General features: G+C 40.1%; 1 protein-coding gene across 2 annotated transcripts; it reads left to right on the top strand.

The window, feature by feature from the left end:
* The first annotated feature begins 1,054 nt into the window (after nucleotides 1–1,054).
* LOC124712519 (serine protease inhibitor I/II-like) lies at nucleotides 1,055–14,285 on the top strand. 2 transcript variants are annotated; one of them, XM_047242830.1, is made up of 4 exons: nucleotides 1,055–1,205; nucleotides 4,665–4,766; nucleotides 7,699–7,818; nucleotides 13,732–14,285. In XM_047242830.1, exons 1-3 carry the CDS (start codon nucleotides 1,133–1,135, stop codon nucleotides 7,812–7,814), a joined length of 291 nt encoding a protein of 96 aa, XP_047098786.1. In that variant the 5' UTR covers nucleotides 1,055–1,132; the 3' UTR covers nucleotides 7,815–7,818; nucleotides 13,732–14,285. The 2 variants fall into 2 exon arrangements, with proteins under 2 accessions (XP_047098786.1, XP_047098787.1); XM_047242831.1 differs by lacking the exon at nucleotides 13,732–14,285 and adding an exon at nucleotides 9,407–9,750.
* The last annotated feature ends 1,254 nt before the right edge of the window (nucleotides 14,286–15,539 follow it).

Below are 15,539 nucleotides of genomic sequence, written 5' to 3'. Positions count from 1 at the left end.
GACAAGACGCCCTACACTTGTGAAGGTTTCTATTTCCTACAAGAAAATTTCCTTTTCATTTAGTAAATAGTAAATTTTGCGACTATAGCGACCATTAATGATGAATATCAATAGTTACGTACGTCCCGTGAACAAAACTTTATGTTATAATGACATTAGCAAGCTTTAAAATTTTTATTTCTTCTCCCTGAACTATGATTCCACTCTAAAATGTTTCTTTACTTTCACGTATTAGTTGCTCAATGCTCAGAAAAAATAACATTGGGGTAAGTTACACTCCGGTCTTACTCCCATCTCAAATGATGTTTCCCTCCCATGTCTTTAGACTCTTATAACTGTTGTCTGGCTTCTGTGCAATTTGTCCGGAAATTTCCCCTCGTCATTTTTTCACCTGATACCACCAAAATTTCAAAAGTGTGTATTCGATGCAACATTATCAACAGAATATTTAGCTTCATGTATCATGTGTGAACGTGAAGTTCTCCCGGCAGATATTAACTTTATGTTACTTGTTTGTTTCGACGGATACGTAGGTCAGACGTCTACTGGATTCATTTTTCTAAGAATAATATTGTTATTTTATTTACGTATACCCGTAAAAGGTCTATTTTCTAACTGAAACTGCCTGCATTACTGAAGACTTTTGACATGCAGTTTATGGAATGTGACGCCATAAATTTTTATAAGTATATCGGAGATTTAGACCACCGTCTCTTAAACATAATTCACGGACCGGATAACTTCAGTGGAAAAACACTGAACAAAGAGCGTTAACCGGAGAAGGGGCTCTGTCAAATAGTTCACAAATTTTCTATTTACCCTTTTGAAACGTGGAAAAATTCTGACGTCAAACTCAAGGGGGGAATCACCACTCGTGACCTGTATCACAGTAAGTACGGATAACATGAAGGAGTACAGTGCTCGGTGATCATTCTGCGAAACTACACAGCGCAACAGGTCGCTGGGATTACCAGAAATGAAACCCTGCTGGCTCTCGAAAAATAAACGTAGGGGTTCGGTGGTGGGGACCAGGGAGTGGACTGGAGTGGTATATAAAAACGCGTGGGACGCCCGGTTGGCAGTCGTACTCGCACAGCATTAGCGGCAACAGGCAGAAGCAGCACCAGCAGACATGAAGGTCACACTAGCGATAGCAGCGGCGGTCTTGTTCGTCGTCATGGCAACCACAGTGGACGCCGCATCGGGTGAGTCTCACTGCGATTGTTGAGTTTCGGAGGTGCCAAGATAATTAATCATTCACTATTTCCGTTCTGATGCAAGTTAAGCAGTGCTGCTCCTACTGTTTCCACAGAGAAACAGATGCGAACGACGCCTCCCCACTGTGTAGTTGTATCTCACCAAGTGAGGTGGGCAATGACTGAAGTAGTAGAGCTTGTGCGTAGCCTGGTTAAAATCATCTTCACCTCTGCATAAATCATTTTATGAGGGCCCGGAATGGGTCCGAAAATAACACCTCAACATCTTCACACTACAGCTACGCCTTCGTAATGTAGCATTCCACCTCTCACTCGCAAACTTTAATATTTGGTTGTAGCTGTTGCAGTTCATTCCACTCATCAGACATTACAGTATCGATGTTTTGTGGCTGACTCTTCATACTCTTTGCCAGCTTTTCTTTCTTCTTAAACTGTTTTTATGAATCTGTTATGTCGGACATATGATTTATAATTCGAACATCAACCAGCCACAAATATGGTTTAAAAAAGTTGTTTTAAATCAGACGATTACAGGTTTCGCATTTGTTGCAAATCGACATTCACATGTCTCTTCTAGATATCTTTCTTTCTTGCTGCGTCGTCGTTACTAGTCCAAATACTACAGCAAAAAAAAAAAAAAAAAAAAAAAAGTTCATGAGTACGTGACTTAAGAAATATTTTGTTTTTCTTTTTAAGCTCCACAGAAACACTCTTGTAGTGATTTTAAAAGTTGTAAAATAGCAAATGTGTCACTAAAGTATGTGCTGCATGTTTCTGTGCCACAAATTCGTTTTGTATTTGAGTTATGCATTTTAAAGCTAAGCTTGCCATTGGTTTCACAGCTTCATTGACGTTCATCATTATTATTTACTCTTTTTTTTAGCTTTACGCCATTTAAGGTTTTCATTTTTGTTAGATCCGTATACTGTTACGTTTGAATTTTCATCGTAATTCTATATGTTGATTCAAAAGTCATGTTCCATGGGACAAATAGGGAGAATTGCACCCATAAACTTTCAGAGTTGTTAATGCGGACAAAAACAAGAAAAAAGGCTAATAAACGTAGACTGCTGAATGCACATCTTAAGATCTATGAGCACTTATTCACCCTAGATACTGCGAAACCGCTTCTATCGCCGGCTCTTTGCTTTCCACATTTTGAGAGAGGTGGTGGTAGGAAACAAAACAAGAAAAAGACATGTCCAGTAAACAGGGGCTCTAAAGGGCACACCTTACGAACTGTGAGCGCTTGTTCAGTAGCTAAGACGTGTTTCACACAAACGAGGATGAAAAAATGTTCATAGCTCCAAACAGAAGCGGAATATGCGTACATGCTTCTACTTTTTATAGTATCATCCAGGGTCTAAGATTATGAACGAAACGCAAATAAGCCGTCTTCAAGCGATATTACTAATTCGAAAGTACATCACAACGTCTCACTTAAACTTCATGGTGACGTACTGTTTAGGATACATTCTTAAAACCACCGCTAGAGTGTATAGCTCACACTGCAGCGGTATCACGCCCCATAGGGCCGTTTCCGATAGGGTGCACTGCCTCTGTGTGATTTAAATGTCATCTGTTTAGAATGCCACGAAATTATTATTCTTATAGAAATATTTTGTTTTTATTCATTCTTCGTGGTATGAAATCATCACACAAGCAGTTACAGTTCAGAATGTTCTTATCTTCTATTTTATTTATTTCTTTATTTTTTCATGTGGTACACGACACAACCAATCGCCGACGTAAAGCAAATTCCCCTATATCTCGTCGCGGTAATATTTTATCCAACAGATGAACGAGTTAGAATAATTGCGAATCGTCTTTTACGTAGACGCTCTTGCAACATTCCTACTTACGCAATTGGTCTGCATGTTCTACATCTTGATCGCAAACATTTTGTTGATCAATTTGTTGTGCAGAAAAAATTTGAAACCACAGTGGTACAATGCGGCATTAATAGGAAGTTTAATGCATTTTTAGTTTTTTAACTTCTATTTTTATATTTTTATTGTATCTCAGAGTTCATAACACAGCTTCGTACTTCCACGCTGTGTGCAAGTTACATTCTAACAGATATAATAGCATGGATCGTCATTAAAACAAGCAAAAGAATGAGCTATACTTAAAGGAAAGTTGACTGCGGTAACCTCTGCACCAATTCGTTCGGGAAAACCACCACTAAATGAACCGTGTGTTCGCTACAGATGATAGTCATACGAATCTTTCCGAATTATATACGTCTACGATATCCTCAAAAAAGTGTTCACGATAAAAGGAAGTTAAAAAGATACCTACGTGCCTTCACTGTATTTAGTCAGGACTCATTTGTTACAGCAGTATAAATATCACCAGTTGGCTTAAGACGAGTAGTTCAAGAAACGTCAAGTAAGGGAGTACGGAAAATCCACGCAAATATCCTGCGCCTAGTTTATTTCTGTATTGCATTTTATAACTAGTGTACACAAACATTTTTTTCTTCTCCGTATCAGTTATGGAGACAGGTCTGTGAATGAAAATCCAATTTCTATATACGTTATTGTTTCGAAATTTATGTTCCTCATGTTTACATCTTGTTTTGACATTAAAATAAAAAGTTCGTTGAACACCTGTGCATGTTTAAAACCTAAACTAAATAAGGAATCATTTTGTGGTGATTCTTGCAGATGCAGTGCCTGCTAACAAAATTAAAAAATATCAGGTGCACCTATTGTTCAGACAACTGTTTTTTATATAAACCCAAACATGTTGCACTACCTTTGTGCCATCGTTGAAGGGTGTTCTTTATTCTGTTATGTAAAATGTGAACTCATTTTAGCTCATAACTGTTCTAACGAAATCATGCCTAAAAAAGGTCTGTCCCCGCCGTTACGCTAATTTTTGTACGTTACTAGGTTATGTAGGATCCTCTGTAGACTGATTTGTTAAATCGTCAACCAAACACACGGGACCACCGTTTAACTGCAGATGACAAACTACCAATATCTGATACTGTATAGTGCGTCCTGCTTAACACAGTAATATAGAAAAATTAAGGTAACGTAATGAAAACATTATTAGATCTAATTTAGTGGGAATAATTATCACTTAATTCATGTTAAGATGTAACAGAACTGAAAAGAAAACACTGACTGACGAAAACAATATTTGTTTTTTATATAAAAACCATTTGTTTGCATAACAGGCAGACCTGATATTCAGTAAAAAATGAGACATATTCTTTAGTAGAGAACTATGTGCATATTGGTTGTCTCAATAGTTCCTTACTGAATGAATGTGCATGAGCGAGTGACATATGGCTACATAAAAAGTTTGTAAGGAAACATAATGTAATGATGTTCAATGCGAAACCGCGGAACGCTTAGTGACAATTAAAAAAATGAAATTTAAACCCTGACTGAGACAGTAAACACATTTTCATTTGCTGGTTGGTTTTTGTTCTAGAGTGTACTCCAGGTGACACGAAGAAGGAAGACTGCAACACTTGCAGGTGCACTCCAACAGGCGTCTGGGTCTGCACGCGCAAAGGGTGTGTTACGAAGAGAGGTAAGAGGCTGTCTGCTTCGTTTGAGAGTTTCCTCTGTTCTTTCACGAAATACTGGTGTCGAGCAATAACTGTGTTGACACTGTTCAATAATTTTTCGTCCATATAGTGTAGAATGCAAGGTGTAATAAAACATACAGTGTAGCATGCAACGTGTAGTGAAACGATACGGACAAACGTCAAAGAGTTGTAGAGGGTCTCATGAGTAACAAATTCAGTGCAGGAACCCCAAAGTCGATACAGGGAGTTGAACGTACCGGGGCTGATACGAGCCGTTAGGGCAGCTAGTGGGTCCGTAATCGGGACTTCGTACAGTAGAACTGTTGTTTGTTGTTCAGTGTTTACGAATGACTACCACAAAGTTCAATGGATAAAATAGAGGTGACTGCCGCATAGATAACGATTGGCCCCTACATTTTCAATGGTCTGTAGCATCATTGGATGACGCTTCCACACATGGGATTTTATTCTTAGTTTATTTCTAATATCTCTAAGACTAACGCGCAAGTGACCCTTGATAATGATGGGAGAACTGCCCACCACAGAAAACTCTGGAAACGCTGTCACATGTTTGCGAATGCGCGTCTCCCACATGCTCTGCCGCGAGTATTTAACAGCTTCGTTAAGTCTGATTTGTATTTTGCCTGCTTCATCTACCTGCTTTACATAACAGCTTCCACGTCGACAAATAAATGATTTTCAAGCCCTTGGGGTAAGCCTTTCCTGCATGCCAGGTATGTTGTGGGAGTAGTGTTGACCTGCTTTATTGAACTGTACTGCAGATGGTTTACGTGCCGATGAACATTGTTGGGGGCAGAGTTATGGAGAGACGGAAATGGACAGAGAGAAGAAGGGGAAGATGCATGAGGAAGATGCAAACGTAGAGGGGTAATAGGCAGCTGGAAAAGGATGAGGGGGAGGTAGAGATGGTAAGGGAAATTGGGAGGAAGATCTGGTCAGAGGAAGGATGATACGGTCAGAGGTTCGGGGAAAGGGAAAGGGATTGAGAAAATGAACAAAGACAGGAGTGGAGAAGATGAGACAGAGAGGGTTTGGGGGAGGAGTTAGACAGATAGAGGTGGGAGAATGAGATGGACAGAGGCAGAAAGAGGTGGACAAAGAGAGAGGGAGGAAGAAGTGTGTTAAATATGGATGTCAAAAAATACACGAGTGAAGCCATAGTGAATAATGGGTGGTTCTAGCAAAAGCAACGTATTTAGAATCTGCTTGTTGCAGTAGCTCGGCTGACATAAACAGTCTGCAGCGTATATTTCACTGGGTGTAAGGATGGACCCAGAATTTTCTTCGTTTCCTCATAATAGAGTACCAAATCTCTGCACTCTATACGCCGAATGTTACAAACAGCAGCTCAGGTGTAGCGAACAGTACTCCCTCTCCTCCACGCTCTCACACAGCAGCTGCAGTTTGTCACTCCAGAGAAGCGCTGAATGTGTAGCTGCGTTGCCAGCCGCTCATCAGCCAGTCACCAATTTAGATGGCCTGCCGGTTCCGTTCCTTTTGAGTCACACCTTGCACGGAAGGCCTAACAGAATCAGATTTAGCAGATTTAGACGGGTGACTCCAAGACACCTCCACTTCACGTGCCCTGTCAGCTGAAGCATTTGAGGTGGTCTTCCTACATTTCCTAGCTCCAGGATATTACACCGCTCAAACAGTGAAAGTGGAGGACTACGACGAGTAGTTATTCTAAAGAGTTTATCGAGATTTCTTTATGTGGTGTAGACGTGCATTCTTGAACAGTTATTCCCAAAGCCACGTCTTGCAAGGCACGTTTAAGTTTTTGGAGGGGTACCTGCGTTATTTTTAGGTGAAATCTGGGATGGTTGCCTCTGAGAAGTTTGCGGCCGATTCTAATTCCCCGTCGTTGTCCATTCTAATTATTTTCTGTCCATTCTGTAGTTCCTTTGTTTGAATCAATTCTGTTTTTTTTTTGTCCATTCTAGGCTTCTGCTTTTCCTGACCTTCCTCTGCTTCTGCTCTTTGTCCTTCTGGAGCTTCACCTCTTTTGATCCATTCCAACCCATGTTCTTTCTTTCCATTCTGGAAACATGCTTTTTCTGTCGATTCTGATCTTCTGTCCTTTTTGTTCATTCTCAGCTTCTGTACGTGTTGTCCATTCTGATGTTCTGTTCCTTCCGTACATCCGGAGCTTCTGTTTTTTCTGTCCATTTTCAGCTTCTGTACTTCCTGTCCATTCTCAGCTTCTGAGCTTTCTGCCCATTGTGAGCTTCTGCGCTTTCTGTCCATTCTCAGCTTCTGCCATTTCTGTCCATTCTCAGCTTCTGTCCTTTCTGTCCATTCTCAGGTTATGCAAATTCTAGCCATTTCGAGCTTTTGGGTTTCTGACCATTCTGAGCTTCTGTTTCTTCTGTCCATTTTGAGATTCTGTTCTGTCTATTCTGAACCATTGGTCTTCCTGCCCTTCTGATGTTCTATTCGTTTTTTTAATATTTCATCTTCCTGATTTCCTATTATAAGATATGTTATAGTAGATAAAAATGCTGCTACTCCCACAAAAGCGTTCGTACAACTCTTTCCTAGCCGCGCGGGATTAGCCGAGCGGTCTGGGGCGCTGCAATCATGGTCTGTGCGGCTGGTCCCGGCGGAGGTTCGAGTCCTCCCTGGGGCATGGGTGTGTGTATGTTTGTCCTTAGGATAATTTAGGTTAAATAGTGTGTAAGCTTAGGGACTGATGACCTCAGCAGTTAAGTCCCATAAGATTTCACACACATTTGAACATTTTTTGAACAACTCTTTCCTATTGTAAAATACACACGCATTAATTGTGAAATGTGCTCCTATTTTTAGTTCTTTAGTAAACAAGGTAACTGATGAATATTTTTATAATGAGGGAAAGCTGTTTTATTGCTCTCACAGGCAATTATCTGAGTCTCCTTTGATATTGTGTTGCAGAGGTGAACTGCACTCCTGGAACGACCTTCAAGGATAAGTGTAACACCTGCCGCTGCGGTCCCAACGGTAGAAGTTCCACCTGCACCTTGATGGCCTGTCCTCCTGGCTCGCATTAACCAGGTATGTAACCACTCTGTTAGACGTTCGTCTTTGTGAATTTCAGACCTAAACAAGTTAGCGTTTTAATGCTGCAATGAAGGATGTCACGTCCAATTTTATGCCAGCATCGCTTCCGGACTCACAGGTCGCGGTGGGTGTATGAGACTTCTTTACCGACGTTTTCACACCCATATATGGGAGACTTCAGAGGCTGGAGGTAAACGAAGTGAAATACAAATGCTGAATTTGCAGTAAGAGAACAGCGACTGATTTAATTTTGATTGTCAATTGTGTCTCCGTCCAAAGATAATGATGGATTATGCGTCATATAGTTACATACAACTCATAGTGCACTTATAAACTCGGAGAACCTTAAGCTTAGCCATTTTCTGTCTCTGAATATAGCTCCCTCACATGGGGCAAAACGTTAGTAAATAGTTTGATACGGTGACCAAGGCCTTTGAAACATGATGTTTTAACTGTTGGTTTTAATGATGGAAACATCTCTAGGAAAGCACTATGATACTTCCTGGCAGATTAAAACTCTCCTCGCAGGAGAGCTTCTGTAAAGTTTGGAGGGTAGGAGACGAGGTACTGGCAGAAGTAAAGCTGTGAGTACCGGGCGTGAGTCGTGCTTCGGTAGCTCAGATGGTAGAGCACTTGCCCGCGAAAGGCAAAGGTCCCGAATTCGAGTCTCGGTCGGGCACACAGTTTTAATCTGCCAGGAAGTTTCATATCAGCGCACACTCCGCTGCAGAGTGAAAATCTCATTCTAAAGCACTATGATAGTTACCATTCAGCATGTTATGAGGCCCCTATTTTAACGACAAAAACTTTAATGCTTTTCACCTCAGTATATCTCAATTTATTAATATGAAGTTACAGTGGAGCAAAACAGACAAATATTTACACTTACATGCAGCACGTTTCATTTTCGTAGTCTCTCGTTGTACTTTTTCGTATATTTAAGACCAATGAAGAAACTCCTAATCATAATGAGTCACCCTGCAAGTGGCAAAACATAAACTGCATTTATCAGACGCAGCGTAATCTCAAAATCGCTGCGCTGCTACCACCAACAGAGAAAAGATAAATCTATCGAACTTTTTTGTTACTCGTTCTTTCTACTGATATTTTCCAGCCCAGTGTAACAACTGGCCCAACATTTCTCAAATATTAAAAATATACAAAAAGAATTCTAGCGCCTTGACGCTGAAAATCGCGTAACCGACGGAAAGATTTCCGGCCAAGACTCCATGGAAGATAAAAGTAATGAGCTCTAGACTAAATAAACATCGTTGTGGGTGTCACTGTTGATGAAAGAGGCAATAATCTTGCAACGATTCATTCTGTGCACTCTTCAGACTTTATTAGTTTATTTATATGCCTTTTTAAATACGTGTTACTTTCACAAACTTGGCACAATCTTACACTTACCTGTTTAAAAATAATGTTGTCTAGTTTTTAAATCCTCATCTGGCTTTTGTTACACCTTTCTCATTTTTTTATTCCGCTTGATATATTTTGTGGGGAACGTAAGTGGTTTTTGCTTAATCTAAATTAAATGCCCCTTATAGTGCCATGTGAATATTTTGTGTTTTCGTTTCAGCGTTCCTTCTTGAAGATGACGGACTATCCGAGAAGTTCTCTGTAGTTAAAACGCAGCAACGCCATTTAAGCAGTGCGGACCTCCTCCTTTTGTCTCTGCAGCAGATTATTATCATCTCGTTACAATTCACGATTTGTAATTCTCTTATCGCATTCAAGCATGAAAAAAAAAAACACAATGATTGTAACCCGTCTAATACAGAGTTTGTTTCACGGACAACAATTTATTTCTATTGTATGTAAATGCAGTATTTATATTGTTTTAATTTTCTTTTTGGTTCATTTGCTCATAAAGTTATTATTTTTCTTTCTACAACCGTCAACAATACAATAGTTTACTTTTAATGTTAATTTTATATTATTCGCACATGCTCGACAACTCCCACATCCTTCTTCCACTTAGGTGAGCAGTAGTGTTGGATACCTAATTGGAGTCCGTTGTGCTACACACCAGGATGTATTGAGTGACGCAGAGAGTGAATGATATGTTTGCTGTTTTTCACAGTTGTCGAGACAAATTTCGAGCTTGTTCACTATCTTTGCGTCAGTAATATGAATAGTTACATCACGGAACCAGATAAATAAAAAATTACGGGATTCGTAAGGAGATGACATAGGAGACTTACCTTTCTGTCTTAGGATAAGCTGATTCTTGCCGAGATGAAATAAATCCACCTAAAACGCCACATAATGCATGATCTAGTAGCTTTGACCTATACTTCTGTAAGTATTAAATTAAATCGGAAGGGTGACAAACAGCTGTAAATGATAATGAAAAGTGAACTGGAGTCTTGGCATTAATGTGAACATTGTTTTTACTAATGTTATTTTATTGGTGCCTGGGTGCACCAAAACAACCAGCAGTGCACCAAATTCCACGGACATTAACGATAAAACTTCAATAGGCACATTGGTAAAAAGTATCTGTGTTTTAAGTTACCAAATTGGTTTCCAAATAAACAAAATGAACACACACATAAACATAAACTGATCGATTATATTTTAATGCCAACTTTCAACAAGTATACCACAAGCTATTTATAAATTTTTACATCCACTGTCGTCCAATTATCAAATACTATTGCTTCGGATGAGTGCTGCAGAAAAGGTACGAGCAGGTCTCACAGATACTAATTATTTGCTGGATGTATTCCAATCTCTGTCTTCCTCTACAGCTTTTCTACAGCCGCTAGGACCATGGCAGTAATTCCTTATTCCCTCCTGATGACTTGACACATGTCCTATTGTCCTGTCCCTTCTTCTTGGCAGTGCTTCCCATAAGTTCCCGTCCTCGCCAATTCTGCGGAAAAACTCATAACTTTAAACATCTCAAATGCTTCGATTCTTTTCTGTTGTGATTTTCATCCAGTCCATGGGTCACTACATGCAATTCCGTGCTCCAAATGTACATTTTCAGAAATTTCTTCCTCAAATTAAGGCCTGTGTTTGATACAAGTATGGTTCTCTTGGGCAAGAATGTACTTTTTGCCAGTGCTAGCATGTTTTTTATGTCCTTCTTGCTCCGTCCATCATGGTTTACTGTGCTGCTTAGGTAGTAGAATTCCTTAAATTCATCTACTACTTGACCGTCAGTTCTGATGTTAAGTTTCTCGTTGTTCTCATTTCTGCTGCTTCTCATTACTTAAGTCTTTCTTCGATTTACTCTCAATCCATATTCTGTACACTGTAGACTGTTCAATCCATTCAGCAGATCCTGTAATCCTTCATTTTCACTGAAAATAGCAATGTCACCATTGAATCTGTCATTGATATGCTTTCACGTTGAATTTTAATCCTACTCCTGAAGCTTTCTTTTATTCCCTTCATTGCTTCTTCTATGTATAGATTGAACAATATGGGTGCTTTACACAATTTTTAATCGGTGCACTTCGTTCTTGGTCTCTTCCATTCTTATTGTTACCTCTCGGTCCTTGTACATATTTTATACCACTCGCCATACCATGAACGAATCTTGATCTTTCTTCTGTTTTGCTTCGATTGTCTACCGCAACGTCACAACTGCCTCTTTGGTGCCTTCACCTTTCCTAAAGCCGAAGTGATTATCATCTGACAAATCCTCAATTTTCTTTTCTATTCTCCGCTGCATTAATGTTGTCAGAAACTTGCACGCATAAGCTGATTGTGCGGTAGTTCTCGCACTTAGTACTCCTTGTTATCCTCGCAATGGTGTGGACAGTATTTTTCCAAAAGTCTGATTGTGCGTCACTAGTCTTATACATCCCACGTACCAACAAGAACAGCTGTTTTGTTGCCACTTCTGCCATGATTTTAGAAATTCCGATGGAATGTTGTTTATCCCTTCAGCCTTATTTGAAATTAAGTCGTCCAAGGATCTTTTAAATTATGATCTTAATAACAGATCCCCTACCTCTTCCCTATCGCCTCCTGTTTCTTCTATCACGTCATCAGATGTCCTCCCCCTCAAAGAGGCTTTCAGTGTACTCTTTCCACGTATCGGCTCTTTCCTCTGCATTTAACAGTAGGATTCCCACTACACTCTTAGTGTCACAACCCTTGCTCACCGAAAGTCTTTTTGACATTCCCGCATGCTAGGTCAGTCTTTCTGAAACTCATTTCCTTTTCGATTTCTTCATTCGCCTTAGCCTCCCCATTTCTTTCGTTCGTAAGTGACATTTTCGTACCCATTTTCTCGTCGATCAAATGAAGTATTTCTTCTGCTGCCCATGGATTTTCGCAGTTAGCTTCTCGCTACCTATGTGTATCTTCCCAGGTTCTGTGATTGCCCTTTTAGAAATGCCCATTCCCCTTCAACTGAACTGGCTACTCAGCTATTTATCATCGTAGTATCTGTACCCCGAGAGAACTTCAAGCGTTTCTCTTCATTGCTTAGTACTTCCGTAACCCACGTCTTTGAGCACTGATATTTAACGACTAGTCCCCAAAACCTCAATCTACTCTTCGTCTATATCTGCTCCTGGGTATCTCTTACAATCGAACATCTGGTTTCTTAATATCTGCCTGACAATGATATAATCTAACTGGAATATTCCCGTATCTCTTGTAATCATAAGCATGAGAAAGGGGAAAGTGGCGCTGAGCGCATCGTGTGTACAGAAGTAGTCAGAACAGCAGCACAGGTCTACGTTCTACGTTGCACCACATTGAGCCTCAGCTATTTGTGAACATTCCCTATTAAAGTTTGGACACATATGGCGCTCCGGTAGTTATACCACTACGCCACCCCTTGGTGGACGACGTTGAAACCATTATAAGTGGAAATGCAGTAATCGGATAAAAATCGACGTCGTCTTTCCATGCTGTACTAATTTTAATCCGCCAGTAGAGTGCTTGAAGAAGTATAAACAAAAGGGACAGAAGATTAGGGCTTATCATCCCATTGACGGGCATTCATTCATTTTAAGAGGCCGTCACGTCTTGAACAGTTTGGTTTGGGTTTGATGTGTGTTGGTTCGTTGTAAACAACTACGTCCATGTGCCTGGCGGTACTTGAACTTTTGTAAACTTGTGGTTCCGTTTATTGTACCCATGTGTCCCCATATCTGAATCTTCCTCACGGCATACAAATGTCGCCCGATGGTGGAATTATCATTTTCATCACATTTGCCAGTTCTCAAGTATAATGACATGAATCTTTGAGAATTGATGTGTTCAAACGATCTTCATCAAACCCCGAAGGGCTTTTCGAATGTGGAGAGTCACTAATGTCAAAACTATCCTCCTTAAAACGAGAAAACCATTTTCTCGCCCTTCTCTGAACAATGGCACTATCCCCATACACGGTGAAAAGGTTTCTGGCTGCCTCCGCTCCTGTCACCCCTCTATTGACCTCAGAGAGAAGAATATATCGGAAAGGTTCCGATTTCTCCACTTCGCACTCCATTTTCTAGCGTTCACAGCTCGTTATCCCCAGATGACAAAATGACAATATTTAAACTGAGACAGCAACAGTGAACCGCAAATAAATAATGACAATCGATAAATGAACCCACAGCAACCTGAATACAAACATGCAAAGCAAAAACATTACGAAATTGTGTGCGAATCTAATATAGTAACTAAAGGCATAACTTAAGTGGCCCTAAGTTAAGTAGCTTGGATTTAGCTTCCTATTGTCTAATAATGTGTAGTTAATGTGGGTATTAATTGCGTACGTGAACTTTTTGTTAACTATGTATGTGACTACGTCGTGACCAATGTGGTTTCTTAACCATAGCGCATTTTCGATTTTATGAGTCCTGAAATTCAGAGGCCTTAATTGAATGATTACTCAGTGCTTTTTTCAGGTTGAATATGTGTTGAACAAATGTTTTTTAATGATTTTAGAGGTTTGCGGCCTGTAGCGTAAGTTGGTATGAGATCACTTCGGTTGCAAAGATGTCTGAGCCAGTGTGTCGCCTTTCCAATGGTCGCTTACGCTCAACTTCTGAGAGGCGAGCGTCGTTGCTGCTACCAGCTTCACTCTCCACTGAATCGGCAGATCTTCACACCCTGCGCCTTGTTCACCGCAAGCACGCCAGGTGGTAAAGGTTGGCGTCGGATCGCAAGACTAGTTAATGAAGTTTGAGGCGAACTGGACAAAATAAATAAAGAAAGAAACTGAAAAATAAATAAATTTTTCAGCGCGACCATCCTCAGTCCCAAACATCCCACTGCTCCTCTCCGAAATCACGTTACCTGGTACAGAACAGGACACGTATGACGTTACTGGCATTACTGACACGTTTCCGTGGTTGACTGGGACAGTGGATAGGTGTACAACCAAGGTTCTGAGATTTACTTTCAAATACATATTTTTATTGTATGTAATATATGTAATCTCCATCCAAAATCATCTCAAGCGTTTTTCATATCAGTAACATTAGCACAAGTGTCACATTAAACCAGCTTTAGTCGATTCACTTCAGTCCATCAGTGATCCAGTTTAACATAAGTAGCATTTTGAAAACAAGAAATCAGGCATCTGACAATACAATCAATAAAACTTTACAGACGCTGACCTGTGTCTTGAAACTGATTACTATGAATTAAGCATACCTTATCCCCAATTATCACAATAGTCCATTACCAAATAATGACTCAAATATCTCAGTAGCATTAAATAATTTCCAAAATTTGATTACTTTAAGCAGATACATATAGTCATCTCATAACTTATAACGACATTCTACATAAAACTCTACCAAATGTTAAACAAACGTACTAAGCCTACTTAAGAAATTCTTCCGCAAGAGACAACAAAAATGGGAAATGAGAATGGTAATCTTCACGAACTGCAAAAACAATATAAACTGAAAATCAACGAGGTTTGTCCAATATACAGCACGTATTTTGCATAACCATTCAAAATATGGTTTGAGAATGTCATTTGCCGTTTTCATTACTCATTCATACAATATGACCTGGGTTCATGGTCCTCACCTTTGTTTATATGAACGCATGGCCTTTTTCTCAACTGAAACACAAATACTTTTAACACAGTCCAAAAGCCGGTCCACACACAAGCACTTGCTACAGTTGATGAAACACAGTCTGTAGCATCTCTCAAAAGAAAACTCAGTCAAAAGCTCAGTCTTTAAACGAGCGGAGACAGTTGCTAGCCATTTTTAATCTGATGAGGCAGCATCAACGTTAAACCAGCAACTTGCCCGGTGCCTCGCAACTTGCTTTAAAAGTAAATAATGTTTAGCAAACACATACAGTAGAAATACAGAAACCAATCTCAGTCCCATGACAAGACCTTTCATCAGTACGGGAGTGACAGGACCACCATCATGAATGAACTTTATCAGTGCCGCAGTCCAGCAGAGTAGTCCTTGGCGAAAGCCATTATGTCTTGTGATATCCCTGGCTGTGGCCACCAGTATTTTATCTTGCTAGAAGCTCGCCTTGATGCTGCTTGATACACGTAAAGTAGCATACGGTACAAAAGCGGAGTGAGGTACAAGCAGCAGATCGTACAGTATGTGCCATTCCCGTGGGAGAGTCCGCCAATTGTACTGAACTTGCTTCTGATTGGTCTTTACATTCGGGTGTTAGGCGCCAAAACGCCTAACTTCTCTTATTAATTATTTACATACTTTTCATTGTATTTAATCCTGTTTTCAGTATGACAATCTCTCGTGGTTACCCTA

Source organism: Schistocerca piceifrons, chromosome 8 (assembly GCF_021461385.2).
Source record: "Schistocerca piceifrons isolate TAMUIC-IGC-003096 chromosome 8, iqSchPice1.1, whole genome shotgun sequence".
Classification (NCBI taxonomy): Eukaryota; Metazoa; Arthropoda; class Insecta; order Orthoptera; family Acrididae; genus Schistocerca; species Schistocerca piceifrons.
This window is presented reverse-complemented; position numbering and strand designations above follow the sequence as displayed.